A 25,474-nucleotide genomic window follows, 5' to 3' on the forward strand; every position below is an offset into this window, starting at 1 on the left:
GGAGGTCTATAAAATCATGAGTGGTGTGGAGAAAGTGAATAAGGAAAAGTTATTTACTTGTTCCCATAATATAAGAACTAGGGAGCCACCAAATGAAATTAATGGGCAGCAGGTTTAAAACAAATAAAAGGAAGTTTTTCTTCACTCAGCGCACAGTCAACCTGTGGAACTCCTTGCCGGAGGAGGTTGTGAAGGCTAGGACTATAACAAGGTTTAAAAGAGAACTGGATAAATTCGTGAAGGTTAAGTCCAATAATGGCTATTAGCCAGGATGGGTCAGGAACGGTGGCCCTCGCCTCTGTTTGGCAGAGGGTGGAGATGAATGGCAGGCGAGCCACCACTGATCACCACCTGTTACGTTCACTCCCTCCGGGGCACCTGGCACGGGCCACTGTCCGCGGCCAGGATACTGGGCTGGCAGGACCTTTGCTCTGACCCATTGTGGCCACTCTTATGTTCTTATCCCGCCAGCGGCACCTGCAGCCAGGGCTGGGTGGCTGGTGCCGGGGGGATGCAGGGAGCGCAGCGTGGCCCCGCCCCCGCTCCACAGAGCTCCGCCCCCTCCTGCTCTGTTCTCTTTGCCCCTCCAGTGAGCGCAGCCGGACTCAGCCTTCCGCGCATGCGCACAGCAGCCGAGGGCGTCGCTCGGGCTAACCCGGCTCATGGCGCTAACGTCATTCCATTAGCCCCGCCCACATGGTAGCGTCCGGAAACGTTCCGGTTGCCACGACGACGGCGTTGTTCCCTGCGGGCGGGGCCGAGCGAGCGCCGCATCCTGTGCGGGCCCGGAGCTGCCCTTCCCCCTCCGGCCAGGGCCCCGGGCAGCCCCCCGCCCGGCCCGGCCCGGCCCCCCCGATGCCGCGGAAGGCGCTGGTCTGCGCCCTGGAGCTGGAGCTCCGCTCGGTGAGTGGCCGGGCCGGGCCGGGCGCCCCCAGCGGGACCCCGCGCTGCCGCCGCCGCCGCCTCCCCCCGGGCTGTGACAGGGCGTGGCGGGCTCCTGGCTTCTCTGTCCCGCTCCCGCCAGCGCTCGGGGAGGAGATCGCTGCCCGGCGGGGAAACTGAGGCACGGGAAGGCCGCGGCCGCACCCGCCGGGAGATGGAGTCCGGCGCCCGCAGCGCTCTGCCCCCCCCCCCCGCCCTGCGGGCAGCCCCTGGGCCGCCGGGTTAAAAGGCCTCGGGTCCCTCTTCTGCCCCGCGGCCAGGGGCTGCGGGGCCGTTACTCTCGGCCTCCTCCGCTGGCCGCGCTCGCCTTGCCCGGCCCCTGCGGGCTGAGCGCAGGGCCCCGGGGTCAGAGCCTTCCTAGGGGGTGAAACCCGCGCGGACAGGGGGGCGGCTGGAGAGCTGGGCACGGGGGGGGGTTAATTAATTTAGTCTGCTGGTAGTTCTCGTGGCTACAGATGGCACGGGGGAGACCAGCGTTTCTCAAATTGCAGGTCCTGGCCCAAAAGGGCATTGCGGGGGGGGGGGGGATCACAAGGTTATTTTAGGGGCTCATGGGATTGCCACCCCTCCTTCTGCGCTGACTTCAAAGCTGGGTGGCTGGAGGTCGGCCTCTGAAGGCAGCGCCCTGCCAGCAGCAGCGGGGAAGTGAGGGGAGCAATACCACAACCGCCCCCCTACAAACACACCCTTCCCCCAACTCCTTTTTGGGTCAGGACCCCTACAGTTTCAACACCATGACAGTTCAGATTTAAATAGCTGAGGTCGTGACATTTATGATTTTTTTAAAAATCCTATGACCGTGAGTTTGGTAGTGCCTTCCTCATGGCAATCATGCAAGAGAAGCGATCAGTTCTTCCTGGCAGAAGTTCCTACCCTGCAGTTTCTCCTTGGGACTAAAATGTTTTAGGTAAAAGAGGAGGAGTGGAGACTGCTATATTTTACCCTAGACTTGCCTGGAGACAAATGTCGGTAGCAGTGTAAATGGTGATGTTTTCACTTTCATCAGCTGCAAATAGTGTCATCTGATTCAATTGTGTGCAGTGCAGGACATGCAAGGGCTGAATACGATTGGAATTGAAACCCATCTATTTTTCCAGGTGACTACTGTGAATTGAAATGTCATGGAAGAGTCACGTGACCTCACCTGTGACCGCTCAAAGTAGCATACCTATATTCTGATTTATTCAACATAACGGTCTCTTCCCACGATCCCCCACCATAATTTTTAGACCTTCGGAGACACCTTGCATGCCAGCTGGCAAAATGAGGTTGGGATTATGGTTGACTTTGCATGGTCAGTGCTCGCTTTGATCTATTGGTTATATTGGCCCACTGGTTCCTGAATGCACTTTGCACAAAGAAAAATCCTGGATGCCATCTAAAATATGAAAATGCATTGTCCTCACATTGCCAGCGAGAGGCTATGATGGAAATGGAGCTGGTGTTTTTGGTTTCTGATTTGTTCCTACTGCTGGTAATTGCACGTTTGCTCTAAAACAGCCACATGACCATGTATTTGTTATGAGATGAAAGATATGGAGGGTACCAGCTTTCCTACAGTTGTTCAGGGATGGCAGCTTGGTAGGTTTCCATATTAGCCTCTATCTATGGCTGTCTGATGAAATATGACCTTCTTCCCCTCTTCTCCCCAAAAAGCCCTTTTTGGCTGCTGGAAAGAAGAACTAGTATTTTCTCTTGGTTCCCCCTTGCACCCCAGGTTTTGGGTGCTGAATGGGGTGTGGGGACAGGTAGCCCCTACTCCCTTGCCTCTGGCGCTGCAATTAGGGATATTTGCTACCCTTCCCACCCTCAAGATTCCAGGTTGCAATCAAAGGAGGCTTTTCAGTTATGTCCACCAGCGTCCGTTCTGAATGCGCCTTCCTAGAGAATAGCTCAAGTGCTTGTCTTTGATGCTGCCTGTACCTCTCACCTGCTTCTTCATTTCACTGCCAGCTAGAGACTTCTTACCTGCAGCAACATGCTGAATGACTAAAACTGTGTGTCTGCAGGCTAAGGAAGTTAGTGTTGCACCTGTTTACATTCCATTTACATTTGAAGGTTACCTTTGCAACCATATTGGCTAACGCCTTATTGTAAGTGAAAACTCTGTAGGAGTTAATGGGCATTGTTTGTCCTTGATACTGAGAGTGTCTTATTTGTTAGCAGAGAGTAGGCAAGTGGATTTTTGAAGCTCCGTGTCTGGAGTTAGTTAAATACACACGCATCACAGGCCTAAAACTGCATGTAAAATCAGACCGTGGGACTCCCCTTGAAAGGAGATCATGGTTCATTATAATATGCTGTCCCCTTATGTGAAATGAGTTTGGTGGGTCTCATTCCTTATTGGATACTTATTACATCACAAGACCACGATGACCACACATTTTTGGGAAGCTTGGATCAGAAGACACAAATTGAATGAGTATGGATGCTGATCCAGTTTGTTACTGTATCTTTACTGTAAGTCCCTTCAGGTCTGTTCTGAGATCAGTTTGGGGATACCACTGTCGCTCCCCTAACTGTACTTGTCTTAGGGATAATATTAACATATTTTTACATAGCACGTAACAAAGCATAGAGCAAAACTGTCCATTGTACTTATCAAATAGGGGCTTCAGCTTAGTTGCCAAAGTCTGTGCAGCTCCATGTGACATTTATGGAAATTATTTAGTGAGTTAAAATTGTATATTTGTAATTCACTGGTATATACCCATAAATTGGCTTTAAAAATTGTAGATTTATGCTTTTGCAGCTCTGCTAAATGAAGCCCTCAGTTTGTCTACAGGGCAGCAGAAGTGCAAACTTCCAGCATACCTGAACCCTGATCTGGGAAGAAGTTCATTTTTCTGGCAAGGCAAAATGGGAAACTGGATGAAACTTGGGTCTGTCGGATTGGAGACTTGCCTTCAGTGACCTCCTTCAAGCTTTCATTTTTCTTATCTGTAAAATGGGGGAATGCTAGCTGCATCCTCTAAGGTAAAGATATGAGGCCTTGGTTATTAAGGGCTGTGAAGTGCACAGAAATATTAACAGCATTCAGTTGAAGAGCTGAGACAAACACATTGTCTCAGTTTGTAGCTCAAAGAATCTTCCCCTAGGTGACAAGGTGCTGCATGGGGAAGTCTCTCTCGCATTCATACTTATGTATGCATGAGTTTCATGCAAAGTGTAATACTTGGCAGGTGTGCTTCAATCTTTAGGACTGTTAACCTGGTGCCTTTCATCAGAGATAATAGCTCTTGGAGGGGGAAACCTTTTGCTTAGTTAATATATGTTTTAACAGACTTTCTTGTTTAGACCACAGGTCCCCATTAAATTCCACAAATCCAGTGCTTAATTTGTGCCAGGGCTGAGTCCTGGCACCTTTAGGGTTGGCCCTTCATAGCCCCAGCACATCTGAGCTTGCTGCATCAGTTATGAATGTAAAATTTTCTTTTTTTTTTTGCTTGAGCCCCGGCACCTTTTTCATTACAAATTGAGCACTGCGCAAATCCATCGGATTTAGGCTCCATAACTTCTTTCATTCAAGGATTATTTTTCTGTGATATATGAAGAATCTTTAGGTCCAGCAGGTATTCCTCATGTTCATCTGAGAGAAGAACTGTAGCAAACGTACCTCACTTAATTCCTGTCACTCTGCTCCCTTTCTCCTCTAGCTGGCAATTGAAAATCTGAGCACTGCTTCTCCTGCAACCTTGTGTTGCAAGAGGCAACCTCACATTTATAATACTGTGATAATATGAGAGCAGCATAAACTGAAGTGAAAGGTGACTGGGAATTCTCTAGCTGGATCACACAGCAGAACCATCAGAATGGGAGAAAATAACATGTAGTTGTGGGGAAGAGATTTGTGTGTGTTCTTAATGTGAGAGAATAGCTGAGAATTGTGTGATGTACATCACAGCTTGAAAAAATGTATGAGATGCTCACTAGCCAGAGGACTAAACCTATGAGTTAGAAATAGATGTGAAAGACAATGCAGTGGCCACCCACCAGCAGTGTCCAGAGTATCACTGTAGTAAAAAAAAGTCCAGTCTCCCTTTGGTACTCCTCTGCAGTACCCAAACTTTGCAACATCAGGAATTGCATTGGCAACTTTCTGGGAACCCAAGAGCTACACCTGATTCCCACATACATTTACATAAACTTTAAAAAAAAAATCCAACCCTAAAACAAATCTACCTTTCTTAGGCAGATTGAATTTGTTCACAAGCAATAAAACCTACCAGTGCATCAGCTGAATCCTCATTGCCGGGAGGCTACGTTTCAGGACGTGGACAGCTTTTGGCTCTTGGGGCATGTTTTGGATATCTCATGAGTCATTGTTTGCTCTGTATAACCCTTAGTGATTAAATGATGTGGATCGTGAACACCAGCAGCTATTATAAAGTGTGACCTTAAGACTGGGGAGTCTGGCTGAAGTTAATGGAGCTGTGACTGCTTACACTAGGGGAGAACTTAGTCCTAAATATTTTAAAACTATAAGTATTTGCCTTACTGTAAGTAAGTATAGCTAGAATTACTTTAGAAAAGGAGGGTTTGCCACTGAGCTATGTTACCATATGGGTCCCCAGCAAACAACTATTTTCATCTTAGTTAATTCTGTTTTTTCTCCCAAATATAACCAATAATTCTAATGCTGAAGCTCAGTTTGTATAATAAATATGTTGTTCTTCCAGATAACTTGCCCTGGAGTGTTGCTGAAAGACAAAAGTGAGCTCTATCTCAGCGCCTGTGTATTTGGACAGTACAAAAGGACTCAATGTGTCCCTGCAGCATTTCCACTCTTCTTAGAAGAGAAACTAGTATTTGAAAAGGTACGATCATAACATCGGACATGAACATGTAAAAAACAAAGAACCAGAATCCCCAAACACAAATGATCACACCGAAAATGGTATTGTTTTACTACTAATTTCTGCAGCTCTTCAACACAAAAGACATTTGTTTTTTCATTATATAGTAATTCAAAAATAAATTTGTGAGCATATGACCAAAGTATATCATGAGGATTTTTAGGTTTTTGTTCTTTCTTCTTTTATGAAATGACCTTTTTTCCCAGTAGCTCCTCTTAGTTCCTGCCAAGTGTTATGCTCCTTAAATATAGGTCAAAATGGAAAATACAAGTAGGGAATAGGGAGAAGAATGAAAATGAAAAATCACAAAGTAAGATTATAAAAACAGTCTGTAGCAAAAAGGTGGAATATGAGCTTGGGCTTTCTGGTGACAGCTCTCTGCTCTTTCCTGGTTTGATGTCGCAAGAGCCCCCTTGATGGCACTATAGCCTTGTATTTTACCGTTGCCTATCACCTCTTCCGTGTCCCTACTAGTTTCATTGTGAGTGCCATAGGAATAATGAAATTCTGTACCTTACAAACATGATTCTGTTTTTTGACTACTCATGAATAACAATACTTTGCACGTCTCTAATGCTTTTCATCCAAGTATCCCAAAGCACTTTCAAAGACTGACTAATTAAGCCTCAACAACACCTTTGTGAGATAGGTAAGACATGAAGAGGGATAATTTCACCCACCACTGAAAGGCAGGGTGGAAATGGAACATAGCAGCTATTTAACAGGGCACAACCAGACTACAAAGCAACTTAGGACCGGAAGTGCTGATTACTGTATTCAACTGAAACTGAGGGAGAAATCTAGGTGCATTTATAGAGTGCAATTTCTTAAGTCGGAATTTAGTCAGAGCACTGGGAAGAACATCCATGCTCTTACAAAGTGTCATTTAATAGCTTGTGGTGTTCAGGCTCTCTACTTTTACATCCTCAAAAGTTTGGTACCTCCAGCAACAGGATGCCTCGCAACATCATGCTGAGGCAGTGGCTCAGTATTGAATCAGAGAGAAGATTACTACACCACTGTCCCCTAGAAATTATAACAACAAACTAGTCAGTATTTCTTCAGGACTTGCAAAAATGTTGTAGAGAGCTGCCCTTTCTGGCTTTACAGCAGTCATTAGTGAATGAACGGTATTCCCAGGTGCTGACATGATCAGTAATAGTTATGCACAAACAAGAACATAATGGAAATGTGCCATGTTATTTTCAGGTCAGTCACAAGTGCCAGAAGAATTATCAACATTATACAAATGGAAATAAGAAAAAACAAAAGGGAGAATAATTCTATTTTCAAATATCTAAAAAGATTGTGGGATCGCTCAGTGTAGAAAACCCAATAATTAAAAAAGGTGCCGACATTGTCCCTTTAATCTTTTTCAGTTACAGATGAAAGATGAATTTTTCTAACAAGATCAGCTATTTGTCTTTTATATTGCTGAAATTTGCATGTTCATGTGATTGGCTCTTTATCTATGGTAGCTCACATAATTTAGATAGAGAGGAAGAATCTTGAAATGGTTAGAAATCAGATGACCAAAAGTGCTGTCTTTCTAAGAAATATATTCTGTCTCGGTGCCAGGTTATAATTTCAGTTTTCTGTTGTTCCCCCCTCACTCCCTCCTTGAGGAATAGTACTGTTTGCAATAATCGGAATCAAAGGGAAACTTTAGTTTTCTTTAAGCACATCTGTATTTCTGATCAAATGTGTCCATTACATTTTTTTAAATCTTTTGTTTTAGGTATTTACTGATGTAGTTGATCCTGGAGAACTTGTTGAGCTACTTGAATGTAGGTTTTGCTTTTTATATACATTATATTGTATGCACCTAGGTCTAGATCCTCAGAAAGAGAGCATAGGCTCAGCTTTGTAGTGCCTAATATGTAGGCATTCTGCTGCCCATGAATTTGGCGCTTAGACTCTGTATACAATGCAGTGGGGAGTTAAATCCCTTCAAAATAGTCATGGGGCAAAAGAAAAAGAGAGAGACTCTGTCTCCTAGTGGTTAGTGCTCTTTCCTGGGAGACTCTGGTCCAGTACCTGCTTCAAGGAATATTTAAGTATTTCATACAAAGTAAAACAGCTTTAACAGAAGAGTTTAATTCCTGCGTGAGCTGGGTTCCGAGCTGCTCAGCGACTTAAACAGTTTTGCTTATGCCCACAGTCACGAATTTAGATGCTTTTCTTTACCAGTGAAAACGTAGGGGTCTGGGTAATTTAGGTTCCTATAGGATTATGTGGCCACTGAGCAGGGGTTTAGAGGCACTAAAGTTTGAAACCTAAGTGCCTAAAGTGGCGTTTAGCACCTGAATCCCTTTGTGGATTTAGCCCTTGGTGGCTAATATCATATTAATAATATGGAATCTAAAGATATTTTTGAGAGTTGAGGGGTTAGATTGGGAACAGGAAAACATTCTTACTATCTCTTTGAAACATTCGTGCCTGAAGAATGATCAGTATTCCATCTGCTAGAAATATGTGTGACCATTAAATGAAATAGTCATTGCTCAAAGAGCGATCCTTCAAATGTGAGCCTAGGAATGTTTTAGAGGATGTGATGGCTTCTTTTGATAGTAATAACTTACCAGGAATACAGATAAATAGGCACTTCCAGAAATCTCTAAATTATACATTTCTTCTAGTGTATTCAATAGAGTGAAATTTAAAACAGTTAAAAACATACCTTGTTCATATACAAAGACTTAATGAACTCAACAAACTGACCACATATAGCAAGCTATTTTCAAATACTTTGAACTTCAGTGAGGGTTTTACTTTGTCAAATGACTGTGATTTTTTTTTAAACAGAGTGACTCCACAATGAACAATGCTGCCATACATTGAGCATGACGAATCCTATTAAAATAGTATTGTGCCTGAACTAAAACTCCAAATTTAGGTCCCCTCAAACATTGTGAGAATTACAGTCCAAAACAGGATCCAAACTTCATGGCTTCTCTGTAGTCTCTTCAAAGGATTGACTCCATCTGCTGCCGAACTTGACAGTGTCCGTTACAAGCTTGAGCCAATAATTTATTATTTGTATTATGGTAGTGCCTGAGGACGCCATTGTGTTAGCCTAGATTTGTAGTATTCATATAAAGTGTTCATAATCTGCTTTTATTATTGGTACATCATAATTGAACTTATTACATTAGCGCATACATTGTTGAGAGGGTTAAATCAGGGAAGGGGTGCTCTTTTACTTTGCATATTAAAATTACTTCTGATCATAGTTTATTTTTTGACTTTTGAAAACTTTTTTTCCTTTCTAGTTGACACAGCAGTGCTTGAACTAATACAGCTTGTTCCTCCAGGTATTGTATCAATCTCTTCATAAATCAGGCAGTTTAATCGGTGAATTTCCATGAGGACACACAATCATTTTTCTCAACATACAAACCATGTAGAAAGCTCTTCAACAAATAGTCCCCTGAATATAAAATGTTAATAGATCAAGAGGATCTCATTTTTGAAAGAGAATAAAGCTAATATTGAAATGTTCTATTCTCAGGCTTACGAAAGTGATAATACTTTAAAAATTGAAAATAAACTGAACTCACACAATGCATACTTATTAAAGGCCTCAAAATTCACTTGTGGTCTGCCTGTGAGGTTTCAAAGTGTATAATCTTGTTCTCAAAATGACACTTTTCTTTTAATGGTGACCGCTGGGGAAAACCCTTATCCACGCTATAAATATTTCTGGTCTCTGGGGAGAGGTGAAGATAATAAATAACGATTTGTCATATTTCTGTTATAGGTTTGTGTGATTATAAAAAAATCTATCTTAATGAAATTCAAATATTCCCATGGATAATATAAATCTGCATTTTATTGGAAATAAAATAGAGTTTGAAGGAGGACTTGATTGAGAACTGTGGAATTAAAAGCATCCATAGTTACAGGTCCTTAATAACACCACAGCAAGCAAGAAAATACCTGTTTCTCTCAGTGGCTTCCTGGGATATTTACACAAAGAAAGAAACTGAGTGTGGATTTTGTTGTTGTGGGAGTGTAGGAGATTTTAGAAGGAGAGAGAGCTTATAGTGGACGCTTGGCAAAGTGACTGTGGTAGAACAACTTGAAAGTTTTATATAATCGATCTTGGTTTTTTTCCTTAAAGAAAATAAAACAAGATTTGAGGATCTTGAAATACTCTTTTTGATTGTACCTAAATTCCTTTCTGACAGCTGACTAAATCTCTGATTAACAACCATAATTGTTCTGTAATACAGAATAACAGATGTGAACTTTGCTACTGTTAGAAAACCATTGGCTGTACATAGGAGAGGAAGAAGGGAAGAAATGTCGTAGGAAAACCTTTTACATGTCTCTTAGTGCAACAAAGGCAGTCTGCTTTACATAAATTTGATAGTTTTCAATAAAAGGTGCTTAAGGGCCCAATCCTGTGCATTCTTACTATCGGGCATAGTCCCACTTTAGTCAGTCGTCTTATGGTCTAGTGTAGTAAGAGTTTACTCTTAATTTTTAAAGGTAAAACATTGTACTCATTTCGGCATAGTCTCGTGCATGTGTGTCTACACTGTACAACTGTTTCCCAATACATTAGTACATATTTCCTTTTTAGTGGGAGAAATTCTAGCCACTTATGAAGAAAATACAAGAGATTTCCTGTTCCCTGACCCTAAGCTTACTCGTGGACACCATGGTTCAGATCGCGAAGTTTTAATGAAGAGGTCTTCTAGTTTTACAGTAAGTGCATATCTGTGTATTGTACTTATGATACAGTATGTTTCACAGGAACAGCTTCGTGAACTATCTCAAGCCAAAAGTGATTACTTTTGACAGATAATTCAATACCTGAAATGGCAAGTACTAATCCAAGGCTGAACTTTGTGAAGATAGAATATGTCTGCTGGAAATGTTATTTTAACTTGATGTGCGAACTGTACTTGTATAATGTGAACAAGTTAGTATCTAGATTGATTTGATATATAGTACCATGGCCTTTATATCTTCTTTTCACCCATCCACTGGGTGTGAAGCTAGATTTACTGCCAACAGGAACCATCAAATTGTACAGCAGTTGAACTATGTAACAGGACAATCTTATTTTTGTAACACTCTCCCACACTTACTCTTTTGGTTGCATTTTGTCTCCAGTTACATCGGAAACCCTCTGGGTCAAGGTCTGTTGATCCATCTGTTTGTACCACACTGTGTGCAGTGCTTCTCCAGCACTCACTGGAGCTTGAGGGAATCTCACATAATAAGAATGAATAATCATCATCATCTGTATTTAAACTTGATTCAGACACCGATAGCTTTGATTTTCCCTTCTAGAACTTGTTTGTCAAACTCTCGTTAGCCTCTGTTCATACTGACTGGCCAAGCCATTTTAGAAACTAGCCACATTTAGGCTTTCAAAAAAGCCATAATTGCTGAGGAGTGATTGGAAAAATGAATAGAATGAATTAGCATTGGTCTTTTGTAGCTGCAGGCTCAAATGTACACTAAATGAAAATAAGTTTGATCTCAGCCTGCACCTTCGTAGGTGTTTAAAGCTGACAATTCTCAGATGGGAACGGGATAGTCCTGAAAGCAACTTTAAAGAAAAAAACACAGTTCCCAAAGGTATTTCCTTAATTTGATATAATTGTATCATTAAAGTGACAGTACACTGAGATTGGGATGATTTGGGACTCAATTACTACTAGATTCCTTAAATTGATGATTAAAGGTCAAAAATGGCTTGCAGCTGGTACACTGTGCCTCAGAAGGGCAACCTGAAAAATCACCCTGTCAGTTACAAGCAGAGGTGCTAATTTGATGGTTAGAGGTAGCATACTTCATTTGAATGACCTGAGTAGCAGAGATGGGCTTATGATGATATGTTTTATTTGAATGAACTTTGTTTAAATGAAAGCTTTGAGTGAGTTGGAATCCAAATACGTTGTGTTTAAGTGATTTCTCCTGTACCACAAAATTGTAACATCATGTGATGCAATTGGAAGCCTGCTTATAACCAATCCAGATCTGGACCAGGAGTGTTTTTATGTCAAAATTCAATACACAGGTGCACCTTCTTTTGGAAGATTCCACAATAACTGCTTTATACAAACCATTTTTTTAGCATCCTATCTGCATGTTATCAAATATATTTAGCCTGATGATAGATACAGTATGATTTATTTTTATATTGTATTAGGTTAACTTCTAATATTAGTAGGAAGGTTTTTCCCCAAATGAAAATGTAGTCCTATTACACATTACAGTTTGGGACTTAAGGTATATATTTGACAGTTGAGGAGTATTAAATATGAAGCTTATTATAATTTTTTTAAATTAAATTTAGAATTCTTTAAATCTGTTGAAAAACTAGTTCATGTCTCCCAAAGTTCTTTATGGTAAATCAAATACATTTGCATTTGAATTCATTCTGAAAGGCTGTCTACCTCTTTGAGATACAAGTGTCCAGATAGTTGGCTTTTTGCAATAATCACTGTAGTAAACCATGGTAGTTCAGCGGTGCTTTAGGGCCTTTCATTCTTGTTGAGGTGTTGAGCAGAGCCAGCTGGGGCATCGGCAAGTGCATAATGAAGCTGTAGCAGCCCTAAAATGACTGGAATGATGGAATGGAAAAAGGTACTCCAGTCTCTCTCATCCCCAGGAAAGTATGTGGAGCAGTTTAGATGGTGAAATCTGTTCCTGCAGAAGCATGTGTGTCTCCTCCCTCCCTCCCAGAAACATGGAATGGCTTAGAAGGGGTAGTGGGTAATGACAGTAGCCCCAGAATAATATAGACAATTTGTGGGGGAGAGAGGGATGTGGAATGGAGGATTTGCAACTCCTTTCTCTAGATCAGTGGTACTCCACGGTGGTCCGTGGATCTGTGCCGGTCCGCGAGCCATGTACATTTTATTGCAAATGGTAAAATGTTAATCATGATCTTGAGAACCAAAACCACTCATCTTATTTCAGCACTGGTCAGTTGAGTTCTTCCCACAAGAAAAGTTATAACAAGCTGCCATAATAAGTATATTTGACTGACAGCTGTGCTACAGTAGTGCTTTGATGCCCAGTAACTTTTTCTTGTGTTAAAACTAAAGGTAGCAAAAGCAAGGTTACTGTTCTGGACTTCAGCTAGGCAGTGACAAGCAGTGTCTGATTAGCACTGCTAATCTGCCAGTTGGAAAGAATTCCAAGATTAGAATATCAGAACTCCTCCAGAAAGCTGGCACTTGGCTGATAATGTCTCTGGCTAAATGTCTTACAAGGCTCACAACACACAATAAGAATATAAGGCATCCTGGAGTTCTCTCAGAACAATTTTATTTCTTTTTTCCTGCTCTGGTGTTGTCCTACTGATGCTTTTGCTGACTCTTCAACATTTCTGTGCAGATCTCACCTCTAAGAACATGATTAACCTGCTCTGATTGTGACAGCTTATATAATGTACAGTCTTCTCTCTCTGTGCAATATTTGCAGCATCACTTAAACAGACCTTTTTTCCCCTCCAGTATCTTTCATTAGAGTCCCAATTAGGGAGCTGTTCGTTTTTTTTTTTTTTTTTAAAACACAGACTCTCAAGAAACTGGTTTCAGAGTAACAGCCGTGTTAGTCTGTATTCGCAAAAAGAAAAGGAGTACTTGTGGCACCTTAGAGACTAACCAATTTTGAAATTGGTTAGTCTCTAAGGTGCCACAAGTACTCCTTTTCTTCTCAAGAAACTGTTTCTCTGTTGAACAAACTTCTAAAGTTTCTGTAATAATTCCTGGTCTCTTTAAGAACAGTAGGCACTCTACTGAGGCTTTTCATAGCAGATGTATTAATTCTAATTTTCTCCTTTTTAGACAGTTGATAATTCATGTAGATAATAAAAATGAGTGCTGATTAAAGAAGGTCAGCTTTAAGATGTGTTTATACCCTGTGGTTTGACTTTTTTACAAAAAATTAACCACTAGATTGAATTTGTCACCATCCGGGGCCCTGATGATTGTCAAGGCTAAAGGTAACGAAAATCATGGTTGGCATTTTTGTCTCTTACACTTCTGATTTTAGTATTCTAGCATGGGGCCAGATCATGCCACCTCATGGGGCGTGGGGAAATCAATGGTGTAGGCGTGGGGAAAGGAGGGGCAGAGAAGGGTCTCCCTCATGGAGTTCCCCCCAGGTGACGGAAGCAGGGTTCACAATGGAAGAAGGCTACCCTGAAATCTCTGATCTTGGAGATCTACTGGAGACATGAGAGCCACTAGTGCGGAGGTCCTTTGCCTCCACACTGAATCCAAAGCCCCTCTGTCTTCTCTACCACTTGTGACAGTGCCCAGGACCCCCAGGCTGTATCAACTGTCCTGCAGAATGTCCCAGCCCTCACCCCTCCTGTCTACCCCTATCCCCTTTTCCATGTTCAGATCCCTAGACCCTAGTGTCCTCTGTGGGTCTAGGGATCTGCACATGGATAGATGTGTGGTGCTTGGAGGGGGTGGGGGATGAGGTTCCCTAGGGATAGCCGACCCCTATCTCTCTTCTGCACATCTGAGAAAGATGCATGTGTAGATGGGTCCCTCTGTTCCTTGATCTGCAGAACATGGTAGGCCCTTAATGCTGTATACTTTTTTCCTAACATTCTACACAATCAGTGAATACCAAAAGTTTACATATAAGTAAATAGAAAAGCATTAGTTTAGCATAAGCTACAGAAACCACAAGCAATAAAGTGTTTATAAACAAGTTTGCAAAGTCAGTAGGAATGAAACTTGCAAAGCTTTACTTGAATTTTTATTGATGCTGTAACATGACTTGAAAAATCTTTAAAACTGCTTTTGACAAAGAAATGTATTGAAATAAAAGTCAGACCTTAATTGTTGTACAAAAGCAATGTAATCATCTGTAATTGAATTGTCAGAAATGCAAATGTTATCTTCTTGACATTTACCATTGCTGTTCTGTCTTTTCTAATTATCTTTATTAAAGGCTGAAATTAACAAAGGAAATGGTTTAAAATTAGGAATGGTTTGTTACGTTAGGTGACATTTATTTCTTTGATACCCTTTATCTTTAGTTGGAGCTTGATGTTCAATTATTGTCTCTCTTCTAGGGAATTGCACCAAAATTGAGATTTTCTACCAGCTCCCTTATTACAGAAAGCCTGTTAAGTTCAGGAAGGATTCATGTACAGGTTAGCATAATTTAACTGTTTGTGATTTAATTTCTAGATTTAAACTGACAGCTGTGCTGTCAAATGTTTGCATGTGCTACTCCCTACAAACTTTTTTCTTCCTTTTGTTTGGGTAAAGCAGTTGTCAGAGGTGCTTGACAACTTGATTAAATTTTTAATCAAGCAGGAGTAAAGAGAAGGCTAGGTGCTTGACAGTAGGTGCTGAGAGTTCCTCGAATACAAAACAATTAACAACTGCCATATCCTGTGATCAGCAGAGGTGCGTGTCCCTGGTGTGTGTGGAGTTGGGAAGATGCCTTCTCATCATTATCTAACAGTAGCTGGGTGAACCTGGAGATGACAAATTATTAAAACCAAACCAATACATAAAGTATAACTGTAATTATCTTGAGAAATTATTTTTGTAATGGATATGAAGACTTCATTTTAAAAGGCAACCATCAACTTGTCAATCAAATATCCACCTGGAAATTATGAAACAATGATTAGTAACACTTTAGATGAACTAACTGAAGGAAACTCTTTTTCTGCCATTTGTTTACTTTGTGTTTGACAGCATTTTGTGTATAGTCAGTTTTACCGTTTTGAGCCTCTGTTGGGCTTCCTGTCCTATACACTTATATGATGACATCACTTTTCCATATTGTTCAAAATGGTGTTTATTAGTAATAGCAACAGCAGAACTGAAAAGGAACAGGCGGCAGGCAGGAATGTGCACAGACAGAGACTGGGTAGCCTGTGAATGTTTGGGGGGTGGTGGTGATGTTGGGTCTATCCTTAAGCAGGGGAGCAAATAAAAAAAGCCTTATCAACATTTTTAAAGGAGGATTTTTTTGTAAAAAGGCACATTCTATTGGAAAACTGAATGTTTCTAAACTGATAAACATTAAAAAAAAAAAAGTTGACATTGTCACTTTAAAGAGATGCAATCATATTGGTGTTTTTCTAAAGTGTACATAGCATGTACTTGAGATTTTTAATGTACTAAAAGGTACCTGAGTAACAGCCGTGTTAGTCTGTATTCGCAAAAAGAAAAGGAGGACTTGTGGCACCTTAGAGACTAACCAATTTATTAGAGCATAAGCTTTCGTGAGCTACAGCTCACTTCCTCAGATGCATATCGTGGAAACTGCAGCAGGCTTTATATATACACAGAGAATATGAAACAATACCTATTCCCACCCCACTGTCCTGCTGGTAATAGCTTATCTAAAGTGATTTCCAGCACAAATCCAAGTTTTCTCACCCTCCACCCCCCCACACAAATTCACTCTCCTGCTGGTGATAGCCCATCCAAAGTGACAACTCTTTACACAATGTGCATGACAATCAAGCTGGGCTATTTCCTGCATAAATCCAGGTTCTTACATCCCCCCCACCCCCATACACACACAAACTCACTCTCCTGCTGGTAATAGCTCATCCAAACTGACCACTCTTCAAGTTAAAATCCAAGTTAAACCAGAACATCTGGGGGGGGGTAGGAAAAAACAAGAGGAAACAGGCTACCTTGCATAATGACTTAGCCACTCCAAGTCTCTATTTAAGCCTAAATTAATAGTATCCAATTTGCAAATGAATTCCAATTCAGCAGTTTCTCGCTGGAGTCTGGATTTGAAGTTTTTTTGTTTTAAGATAGCGACCTTCATGTCTGTGATCGCGTGACCAGAGAGATTGAAGTGTTCTCCGACTGGTTTATGAATGTTATAATTCTTGACATCTGATTTGTGTCCATTTATTCTTTTACGTAGAGACTGTCCAGTTTGACCAATGTACATGGCAGAGGGGCATTGCTGGCACATGATGGCATATATCACATTGGTGGATGTGCAGGTGAACGAGCCTCTGATAGTGTGGCTGATGTTATTAGGCCCTGTGATGGTGTCCCCTGAATAGATATGTGGGCACAGTTGGCAACGGGCTTTGTTGCAAGGATAAGTTCCTGGGTTAGTGGTTCTGTTGTGTGGTATGTGGTTGTTGGTGAGTATTTGCTTCAGGTTGCGGGGCTGTCTGTAGGCAAGGACTGGCCTGTCTCCCAAGATTTGTGAGAGTGTTGGGTCATCCTTTAGGATAGGTTGTAGATCCTTAATAATGCGTTGGAGGGGTTTTAGTTGGGGGCTGAAGGTGACGGCTAGTGGCGTTCTGTTATTTTCTTTGTTAGGCCTGTCCTGTAGTAGGTAACTTCTGGGAACTCTTCTGGCTCTATCAATCTGTTTCTTTACTTCTGCAGGTGGGTATTGTAGTTGTAAGAAAGCTTGACAGAGATCTTGTAGGTGTTTGTCTCTGTCTGAGGGGTTGGAGCAAATGCGGTTGTATCGCAGAGCTTGGCTGTAGACGATGGATCAATATGCGATACAACCGCATTTGCTCCAACCCCTCAGACAGAGACAAACACCTACAAGATCTCTGTCAAGCTTTCTTACAACTACAATACCCACCTGCAGAAGTAAAGAAACAGATTGATAGAGCCAGAAGAGTTCCCAGAAGTTACCTACTACAGGACAGGCCTAACAAAGAAAATAACAGAACGCCACTAGCCGTCACCTTCAGCCCCCAACTAAAACCCCTCCAACGCATTATTAAGGATCTACAACCTATCCTAAAGGATGACCCAACACTCTCACAAATCTTGGGAGACAGGCCAGTCCTTGCCTACAGACAGCCCCGCAACCTGAAGCAAATACTCACCAACAACCACATACCACACAACAGAACCACTAACCCAGGAACTTATCCTTGCAACAAAGCCCGTTGCCAACTGTGCCCACATATCTATTCAGGGGACACCATCACAGGGCCTAATAACATCAGCCACACTATCAGAGGCTCGTTCACCTGCACATCCACCAATGTGATATATGCCATCATGTGCCAGCAATGCCCCTCTGCCATGTACATTGGTCAAACTGGACAGTCTCTACGTAAAAGAATAAATGGACACAAATCAGATGTCAAGAATTATAACATTCATAAACCAGTCGGAGAACACTTCAATCTCTCTGGTCACGCGATCACAGACATGAAGGTCGCTATCTTAAAACAAAAAAACTTCAAATCCAGACTCCAGCGAGAAACTGCTGAATTGGAATTCATTTGCAAATTGGATACTATTAATTTAGGCTTAAATAGAGACTTGGAGTGGCTAAGTCATTATGCAAGGTAGCCTGTTTCCTCTTGTTTTTTCCTACCCCCCCCCCCCCAGATGTTCTGGTTTAACTTGGATTTTAACTTGAAGAGTGGTCAGTTTGGATGAGCTATTACCAGCAGGAGAGTGAGTTTGTGTGTGTATGGGGGTGGGGGGGGTGTAAGAACCTGGATTTATGCAGGAAATAGCCCAGCTTGATTGTCATGCACATTGTGTAAAGAGTTGTCACTTTGGATGGGCTATCACCAGCAGGAGAGTGAATTTGTGTGGGGGGGTGGAGGGTGAGAAAACTTGGATTTGTGCTGGAAATCACTTTAGATAAGCTATTACCAGCAGGACAGTGGGGTGGGAATAGGTATTGTTTCATATTCTCTGTGTATATATAAAGCCTGCTGCAGTTTCCACGATATGCATCTGAGGAAGTGAGCTGTAGCTCACGAAAGCTTATGCTCTAATAAATTGGTTAGTCTCTAAGGTGCCACAAGTCCTCCTTTTCTTTTTTTTAAAAGGTACCTGAGATTCTTAACATACCACTCTGAAACCAGTCTTAAACATGTAACTCACCGTGTGTGCAGATGGAAAGGCAAGCAATAAACAGTGAATACCGCTCAGTTAGTCTGTAGTCCATTTCTGTTTCAGTTCTCATGCACTGATGTAGTGCGGTTGCATTGTATATGCACCAGAATGATGTCTGTCATCTCTTTTTATTTTAAAAGGAAAAGTAATTCCCAAACGAAAGTCATAAAAAATATACAAAATTAAATACCAATAAAAATTAGGTTTAATAAAATGGGAATTTGGAACCAAACTTTACCTGAAATTCCAGTTCATTATACTGTGACATCAAAGCCAAAATGTTCAACTGAGAAAGCGTTCAAAGCATAGCCTTTTTTCTAGCGTGTCACCAACTATAAAGCTTGTAGAGGCAGCTGAAAGATGATTTTGTGCTGAAATTACAGAAGAGTGATAATGTATTTCAAATTAAACTTCAGTACTGAAAGTATTACTCTTGACAGTTGATTTTTAAACTAGTCAGTGAAGAAGTTAATAGTTAGGGCTGGCACTTTTCTTAATAACTGTTAGTTTGGTGTTGCTGGTTACAAAAGAATTGTGGTTTGTTAATATACCATGCGTGTGCACAATGTGGTATTTTTAAAGCTTGTGTCAACTCTGAGCTAGACCCCTATGCTGGCATTTTAAATGGTCTCCAAACTTTGCCTCCAAACCCTGTATTTGTGGATGCAAAAAATGCCATTTTTACAGGCAAATGTTTAGGTTTTGTATTTGCATTATATTATTGGCATAACTTAAGAGGAACATTGGAAAGTGGGTCCTTAAGGTTATATTATTATAGCTTTTTGGTAATAACCTTGTCTTTAAAAAAAATACCCCAGTAAATTTGGTCAGCTTCTAAAATGCACATAATTTAACCATAAACAAGAGTTCAGTCTGTTGCCATCCACTCTTTAAAATAATTTAACCTTACACTCGGAACAGTAAACACTTTAAAAGATTTTACAAAAAAAGATGTTAGCCAGTTGAGCAAATATTTTCAAATCTGTAAACTTTTAATCATATATGCTAGGCAGAGTTGTCATTAAATGAACTAAAGTGACATAATTCAACTTAATTTTATATAGTGTCTTTAGCACCAACTGTGTGAGCAAGCTAATTGGATAAGTATCAGGCACTTAACCTTAAAGTCTGACATTTAACAATGTGCATTTTATTCTCCTCCTGGTTTTAAACGCATTATTTTTTTCTAAATTGCTGCGTGATTATAGTTTTCTTAGGGTAACTTGCACTGACGTACGTCTATTTCTGTAGGAGGTATTGGTTCCCCTTTTGCAGATGATTTTTTTTTTTTTTATCATCACTAGCAATCTTTGCTCGGCATGCTGTCAAACCAGATAATTTCTCTTTTCGCTTTAGGATAATTTGGATTGGGTGCATCATTCAACAGCAAATGGAAGATTACAAACAAGGTCACCAAAGAAAAACACCCCTTCACCTGAGAAAAACAGGCACTGTTTAGCAACAAAGAACTATGAGCAGCCCACAATAGCTTCTAAATCACGATCTCCATCTCCATACACAAAAAGACGAATGTGTGAGCTATCAGAAGAAGCCAGACAACGGCTGGCCCATTTAAACCTGGGGCCTTTTGAATTCAGAAGAGAAACTGATAAACCTCCATTTGTAATTAGACGTGTATGTATTCTCTGCAAAGTGTTTCCAATTTAAGCTCAGCTCAAACATTATTCTTTTGCTAAATATTACTCCCCAAATCCTAGTTTAAATGAAAAACCTTTTTTTCTCCTGAACAGCCTGCTACATAGTGATTTAAATGTAAAATTAACAAGAATAAAAGTCCTTTTGTCAGCACTGGTAACTGACAAGGCTCAAACTCTTTCATGAATACCATATTTAAATTCTGAGTGTCCATTCTTTTTCTTCTAGCACACTGGACAGCATAACAGGTGCATAATTCAAGTTGGAAGTAATTGGTATCAGTATTAAAAGTGGCTGAATAGGATTTGAAAAGAGTGCAGTGACTTTATGAAGAGTCAGAATTCCTCCTTTGTACCTTTCTTTACATTATCACCTTGTCTTTGAAATTGTCCCTTTTCTAAAATATAAACTTAATCCTTCAAGTTCCTGAGCATTCTGACCCCAACCTAGCAAAGCACTTATGCACATGCTTAACTTTAAGTATGTGAGTCATCCTGCTGAAGTCAACAGGACTACTCTTGCTTAAAGCTAAGCATGTTCTTAAGTACTTTGCTGGATTGGGGCCAGAGTGCTTTGCATCTTGGAGGATCATATTGAATCATAGAATCATAGAATATCAGGGTTGGAAGGGACCCCAGAAGGTCATCTAGTCCAACCCCCTGCTCAAAGCAGGACCAATTCCCAGTTAAATCATCCCAGCCAGGGCTTTGTCAAGCCTGACCTTAAAAACCTCTAAGGAAGGAGATTCTACCACCTCCCTAGGTAACGCATTCCAGTGTTTCACCACCCTCTTAGTGAAAAAGTTTTTCCTAATATCCAATCTAAACCTCCCCCACTGCAACTTGAGACCATTACTCCTCGTTCTGTCATCTGCTACCATTGAGAACAGTCTAGAGCCATCCTCTTTGGAACCCCCTTTCAGGTAGTTGAAAGCAGCTATCAAATCCCCCCTCATTCTTCTCTTCTGCAGGCTAAACAATCCCAGCTCCCTCAGCCTCTCCTCATAACTCATGTGTTCCAGTCCCCTAATCATTTTTGTTGCCCTTCGCTGGACTCTCTCCAATTTATCCACATCCTTCTTGTAGTGTGGGGCCCAAAACTGGACACAGTACTCCAGATGAGGCCTCACCAATGTCGAATAGAGGGGAACGATCACGTCCCTCGATCTGCTCGCTATGCCCCTACTTATACATCCCAAAATGCCATTGGCCTTCTTGGCAACAAGGGCACACTGCTGACTCATATCCAGCTTCTCGTCCACTGTCACCCCTAGGTCCTTTTCTGCAGAACTGCTGCCTAGCCATTCGGTCCCTAGTCTGTAGCTGTGCATTGGGTTCTTCCGTCCTAAGTGCAGGACCCTGCACTTATCCTTATTGAACCTCATCAGATTCCTTTTGGCCCAATCTTCCAATTGGTCTAGGTCCTTCTGTATCCTATCCCTCCCCTCCAGCGTATCTACCACTCCTCCCAGTTTAGTATCATCCGCAAATTTGCTGAGAGTGCAATCCACACCATCCTCCAGATCATTTATGAAGATATTGAATAAAACCGGCCCCAGGACCGACCCCTGGGGCACTCCACTTGATACTGGCTGCCAACTAGACATGGAGCCATTGATCACTACCCGTTGAGCCCGACAATTTAGCCAGCTTTCTACCCACCTTATGGTGCATTCATCCAGCCCATACTTCCTTAACTTGCTGACAAGAATACTATGGGAGACCGTGTCAAAAGCTTTGCTAAAGTCAAGAAACAATACATCCACTGCTTTCCCTTCATCCACAGAACCAGTAATCTCATCATAAAAGGCGATTAGATTAGTCAGGCATGACCTTCCCTTGGTGAATCCATGCTGGCTGTTCCTGATCACTTTCCTCTCATGCAAGTGCTTCAGGATTGATTCTTTGAGGACCTGCTCCATGATTTTTCCAGGGACTGAGGTGAGGCTGACTGGCCTGTAGTTCCCAGGATCTTCCTTCTTCCCTTTTTTAAAGATTGGCACTACATTAGCCTTTTTCCAGTCATCCGGGACTTCCCCGGTTCGCCACGAGTTTTCAAAGATAATGGCCAGTGGCTCTGCAATCACAGCCGCCAATTCCTTCAGCACTCTCGGATGCAACTCGTCCGGCCCCATGGACTTGTGCACGTCCAGCTTTTCTAAATAGTCCCTAACCGCCTCTATCTCCACAGAGGGCTGGCCATCTCTTCCGCATTTTGTGATGCCCAGCGCAGCAGTCTGGGAGCTGACCTTGTTAGTGAAAACAGAGGCAAAAAAAGCATTGAGTACATTAGCTTTTTCCACATCCTCTGTCACTAGGTTGCCTCCCTCATTCAGTAAGGGGCCCACACATTCCTTGGCTTTCTTCTTGTTGCCAACATACCTGAAGAAACCCTTCTTGTTACTCTTGACATCTCTGGCTAGCTGCAGCTCCAGGTGCGATTTGGCCCTCCTGATAACATTCCTACATGCCCGAGCAATATTTTTATACTCTTCCCTGGTCATATGTCCAACCTTCCACTTCTTGTAAGCTTCTTTTTTATGTTTAAGATCCGCTAGGATTTCACCATTAAGCCAAGTTGGTCGCCTGCCATATTTACTATTCTTTCGACTCATCGGGATGGTTTGTCCCTGTAACCTCAACAGGGATTCCTTGAAATACAGCCAGCTCTCCTGGACTCCTTTCCCCTTCAAGTTAGTCCCCCAGGGGATCCTGGCCATCCGTTCCCTGAGGGAGTCGAAGTCTGCTTTCCTGAAGTCCAGGGTCCGTATCCTGCTGCTTACCTTTGTTCCCTGCGTCAGGATCCTGAACTCAACCAACTCATGGTCACTGCCTCCCAGATTCCCATCCACTTTTGCTTCCCCCACTAATTCTACCCGGTTTGTGAGCAGCAGGTCAAGAAAAGCACCCCCCCTAGTTGGCTCCTCTAGCACTTGCGCCAGGAAATTGTCCCCTACGCTTTCCAAAAACTTCCTGGATTGTCTATGCACCGCTGTATTGCTCTCCCAGCAGATATCAGGAAAATTAAAGTCACCCATGAGAATCAGGGCATGCGATCTAGTAGCTTCCGTGAGCTGCCGGAAGAAAGCCTCATCCACCTCATCCCCCTGGTCCGGTGGTCTATAGCAGACTCCCACCACTACATCACTCTTGTTGCACACACTTCTAAACTTAATCCAGAGACACTCAGGTTTTTCTGCAGTTTCGTACCGGAGCTCTGAGCAGTCATACTGCTCCCTTACATACAGTGCTACTCCCCCACCTTTTCTGCCCTGCCTGTCCTTCCTGAACAGTTTATAACCATCCATGACAGTACTCCAGTCATATGAGTTATCCCACCAAGTCTCTGTTATTCCGATCACGTCATAGTTCCTTGACATCACCAGGACCTCCAGTTCTCCCTGCTTGTTTCCAAGGCTTTGTGCATTTGTATATAAGCACTTGAGATAACCTGTTGATCGCCCCTCATTGCCATTATGAGGCAGGAGCCCTCCCCTCACAGACATTCCTGCCTGTGCTTCCTCCTGGTATCCCGCTTTCCCACTTACCTCAGGGCTTTGGTCTCCTTCCCCCGGTGAACCTAGTTTAAAGCCCTCCTCACTAGGTTAGCCAGCCTGCTGGCAAAGATGCTCTTCCCTCTCTTCGTAAGATGGAGCCCGTCTCTACCCAGCACTCCTCCTTCATGGAACACCATCCCATGGTCAAAGATTGTTCAATATGTACTTTAATGTTAGTTTTCTTTTTTCTTAATATTTCCCATGATCACTATAAACATCTACCTTCAGAATCCAACCTTGAAAGATTGCAGAGAGAAGGAGAAATGGGGCTCTTTTGTTTCTGTGCTATGATATCAGGCCCTGCGTGCAATTTCAGCGATCTTATCTGCCACGTTACCTGATTATCTTAGTTACTTCTCTGATTATTCCTTTTTTTAGCTGATTACTAATTAATTCATTAGCATATGTTATTAAACTCTGGAATTCACTAACAAGTTTTCTTTTACTCCTAGATACCCTTTAGAAATTCAGATGAGCCTTAAGCAACCATTAATCTTCATCCTACTGCTTATCGTACTCCCATGGATATTATTTTTTCTTTTAACTCAGATTAGTCAATTCTTCTGTTTCTGATCTATAGGTGATGTTCACAGTGTAATTACAGCACCTTTACATGACAATTGCTGACTGATTACTTTGACTACTTTTGTGCCTCTTCTACAAGAAGAAAATGTGTATCTGCTGTATTCTTTTAATGTACCATATCCAGTCTTTCATTGCCTTTCTGATCTTCAGGGTGTCTTTAACGCTGAGGTCTTCTTGGACTGGGAGTACTATGTGTTACATTAAGATCAAAATTTGAACTTGCTAAAACATTATCCTTTAATTAGGAAGAAGAGCAGTGCTTTAAATATCTTGGTGAGATCTGAACTATTTCTGGTAAATATTAGATAACTATTCCGTAGCTTTTCCTTTTTTCCTGTTATGTAACTGGTGCCGTAGTAGACTATGTATAACAAAGCTGTAAGCAGGGCTTTGGAGCTGGGCTCCGGCTCTGCTCTAGCTCCAGGCAAAAACCTGCAGCTCCACTGCTCCGCACTCCAGCTCCGGGCTCCACTCCAAAGCCCTGGCTGTAAGAAGGTTCTAGTGGATCTGCATTAATATATAAGACAATAAGTTACATCTTGTTCTGCTGCTTGTCACCCTCTCGCCTCCTTTCTGGTTTGATTTATAATTTCTAATCTAAGGGTTTTTGTAACTGTTCTTACATTATCGTCTGTGTATACGTAATAATACTATATTTACACAGACAAAATACTGAGAATAGCTTCCTTAACATTATCATCAAAAATCTTAGATTTATAAATTGAACCAGAAAGAAGCAGAGGTGGACTTACAGGAGAAGGAAAGGTAATTTAATTTATTTGTGTGTTTGTGGTCATATAAAAAGTTTATCTCCACACACTAAATGTTTTAACAATGTTTTGGCTCCAGGTTGAACATCCGAGCCCCACTGTTGATGTTCATACTTGGCGTCCCACCAGAGACAGTGGACGAGAAGCTTGGTCCAGGGTATCTTATGGTACGTATTGACTTGTGTATCTCGTTTTAGATACTCCCGTTCCATACAACTGGTTAGGCTTTTTAACCCCTTCGTGTAG

General features: G+C 41.9%; 1 protein-coding gene across 5 annotated transcripts in view; it reads left to right on the forward strand.

Annotated features, from left to right (window-relative positions):
• Positions 1-724: 724 nt before the first annotated feature.
• Positions 725-25,474, forward strand: part of SPATA6 (spermatogenesis associated 6) — a 57,927-nt gene continuing 33,177 nt past the window's right edge. For 2 of the 5 annotated variants that reach the window (XM_073357771.1, XM_073357772.1), the window contains exons 1-8: positions 725-903; positions 5,622-5,759; positions 7,537-7,585; positions 9,071-9,112; positions 10,387-10,511; positions 14,860-14,940; positions 20,018-20,296; positions 25,308-25,395. In XM_073357771.1, coding sequence (XP_073213872.1) covers positions 856-903; positions 5,622-5,759; positions 7,537-7,585; positions 9,071-9,112; positions 10,387-10,511; positions 14,860-14,940; positions 20,018-20,296; positions 25,308-25,395 — 850 coding nt within the window. In that variant the 5' untranslated portion in view covers positions 725-855. The other 3 variants (XM_073357774.1, XM_073357773.1, XM_073357776.1) reach the window with 3 other exon arrangements.

Source organism: Lepidochelys kempii, chromosome 8, assembly GCF_965140265.1.
Source record: "Lepidochelys kempii isolate rLepKem1 chromosome 8, rLepKem1.hap2, whole genome shotgun sequence".
Lineage (NCBI taxonomy): Eukaryota > Metazoa > Chordata > Testudines > Cheloniidae > Lepidochelys > Lepidochelys kempii.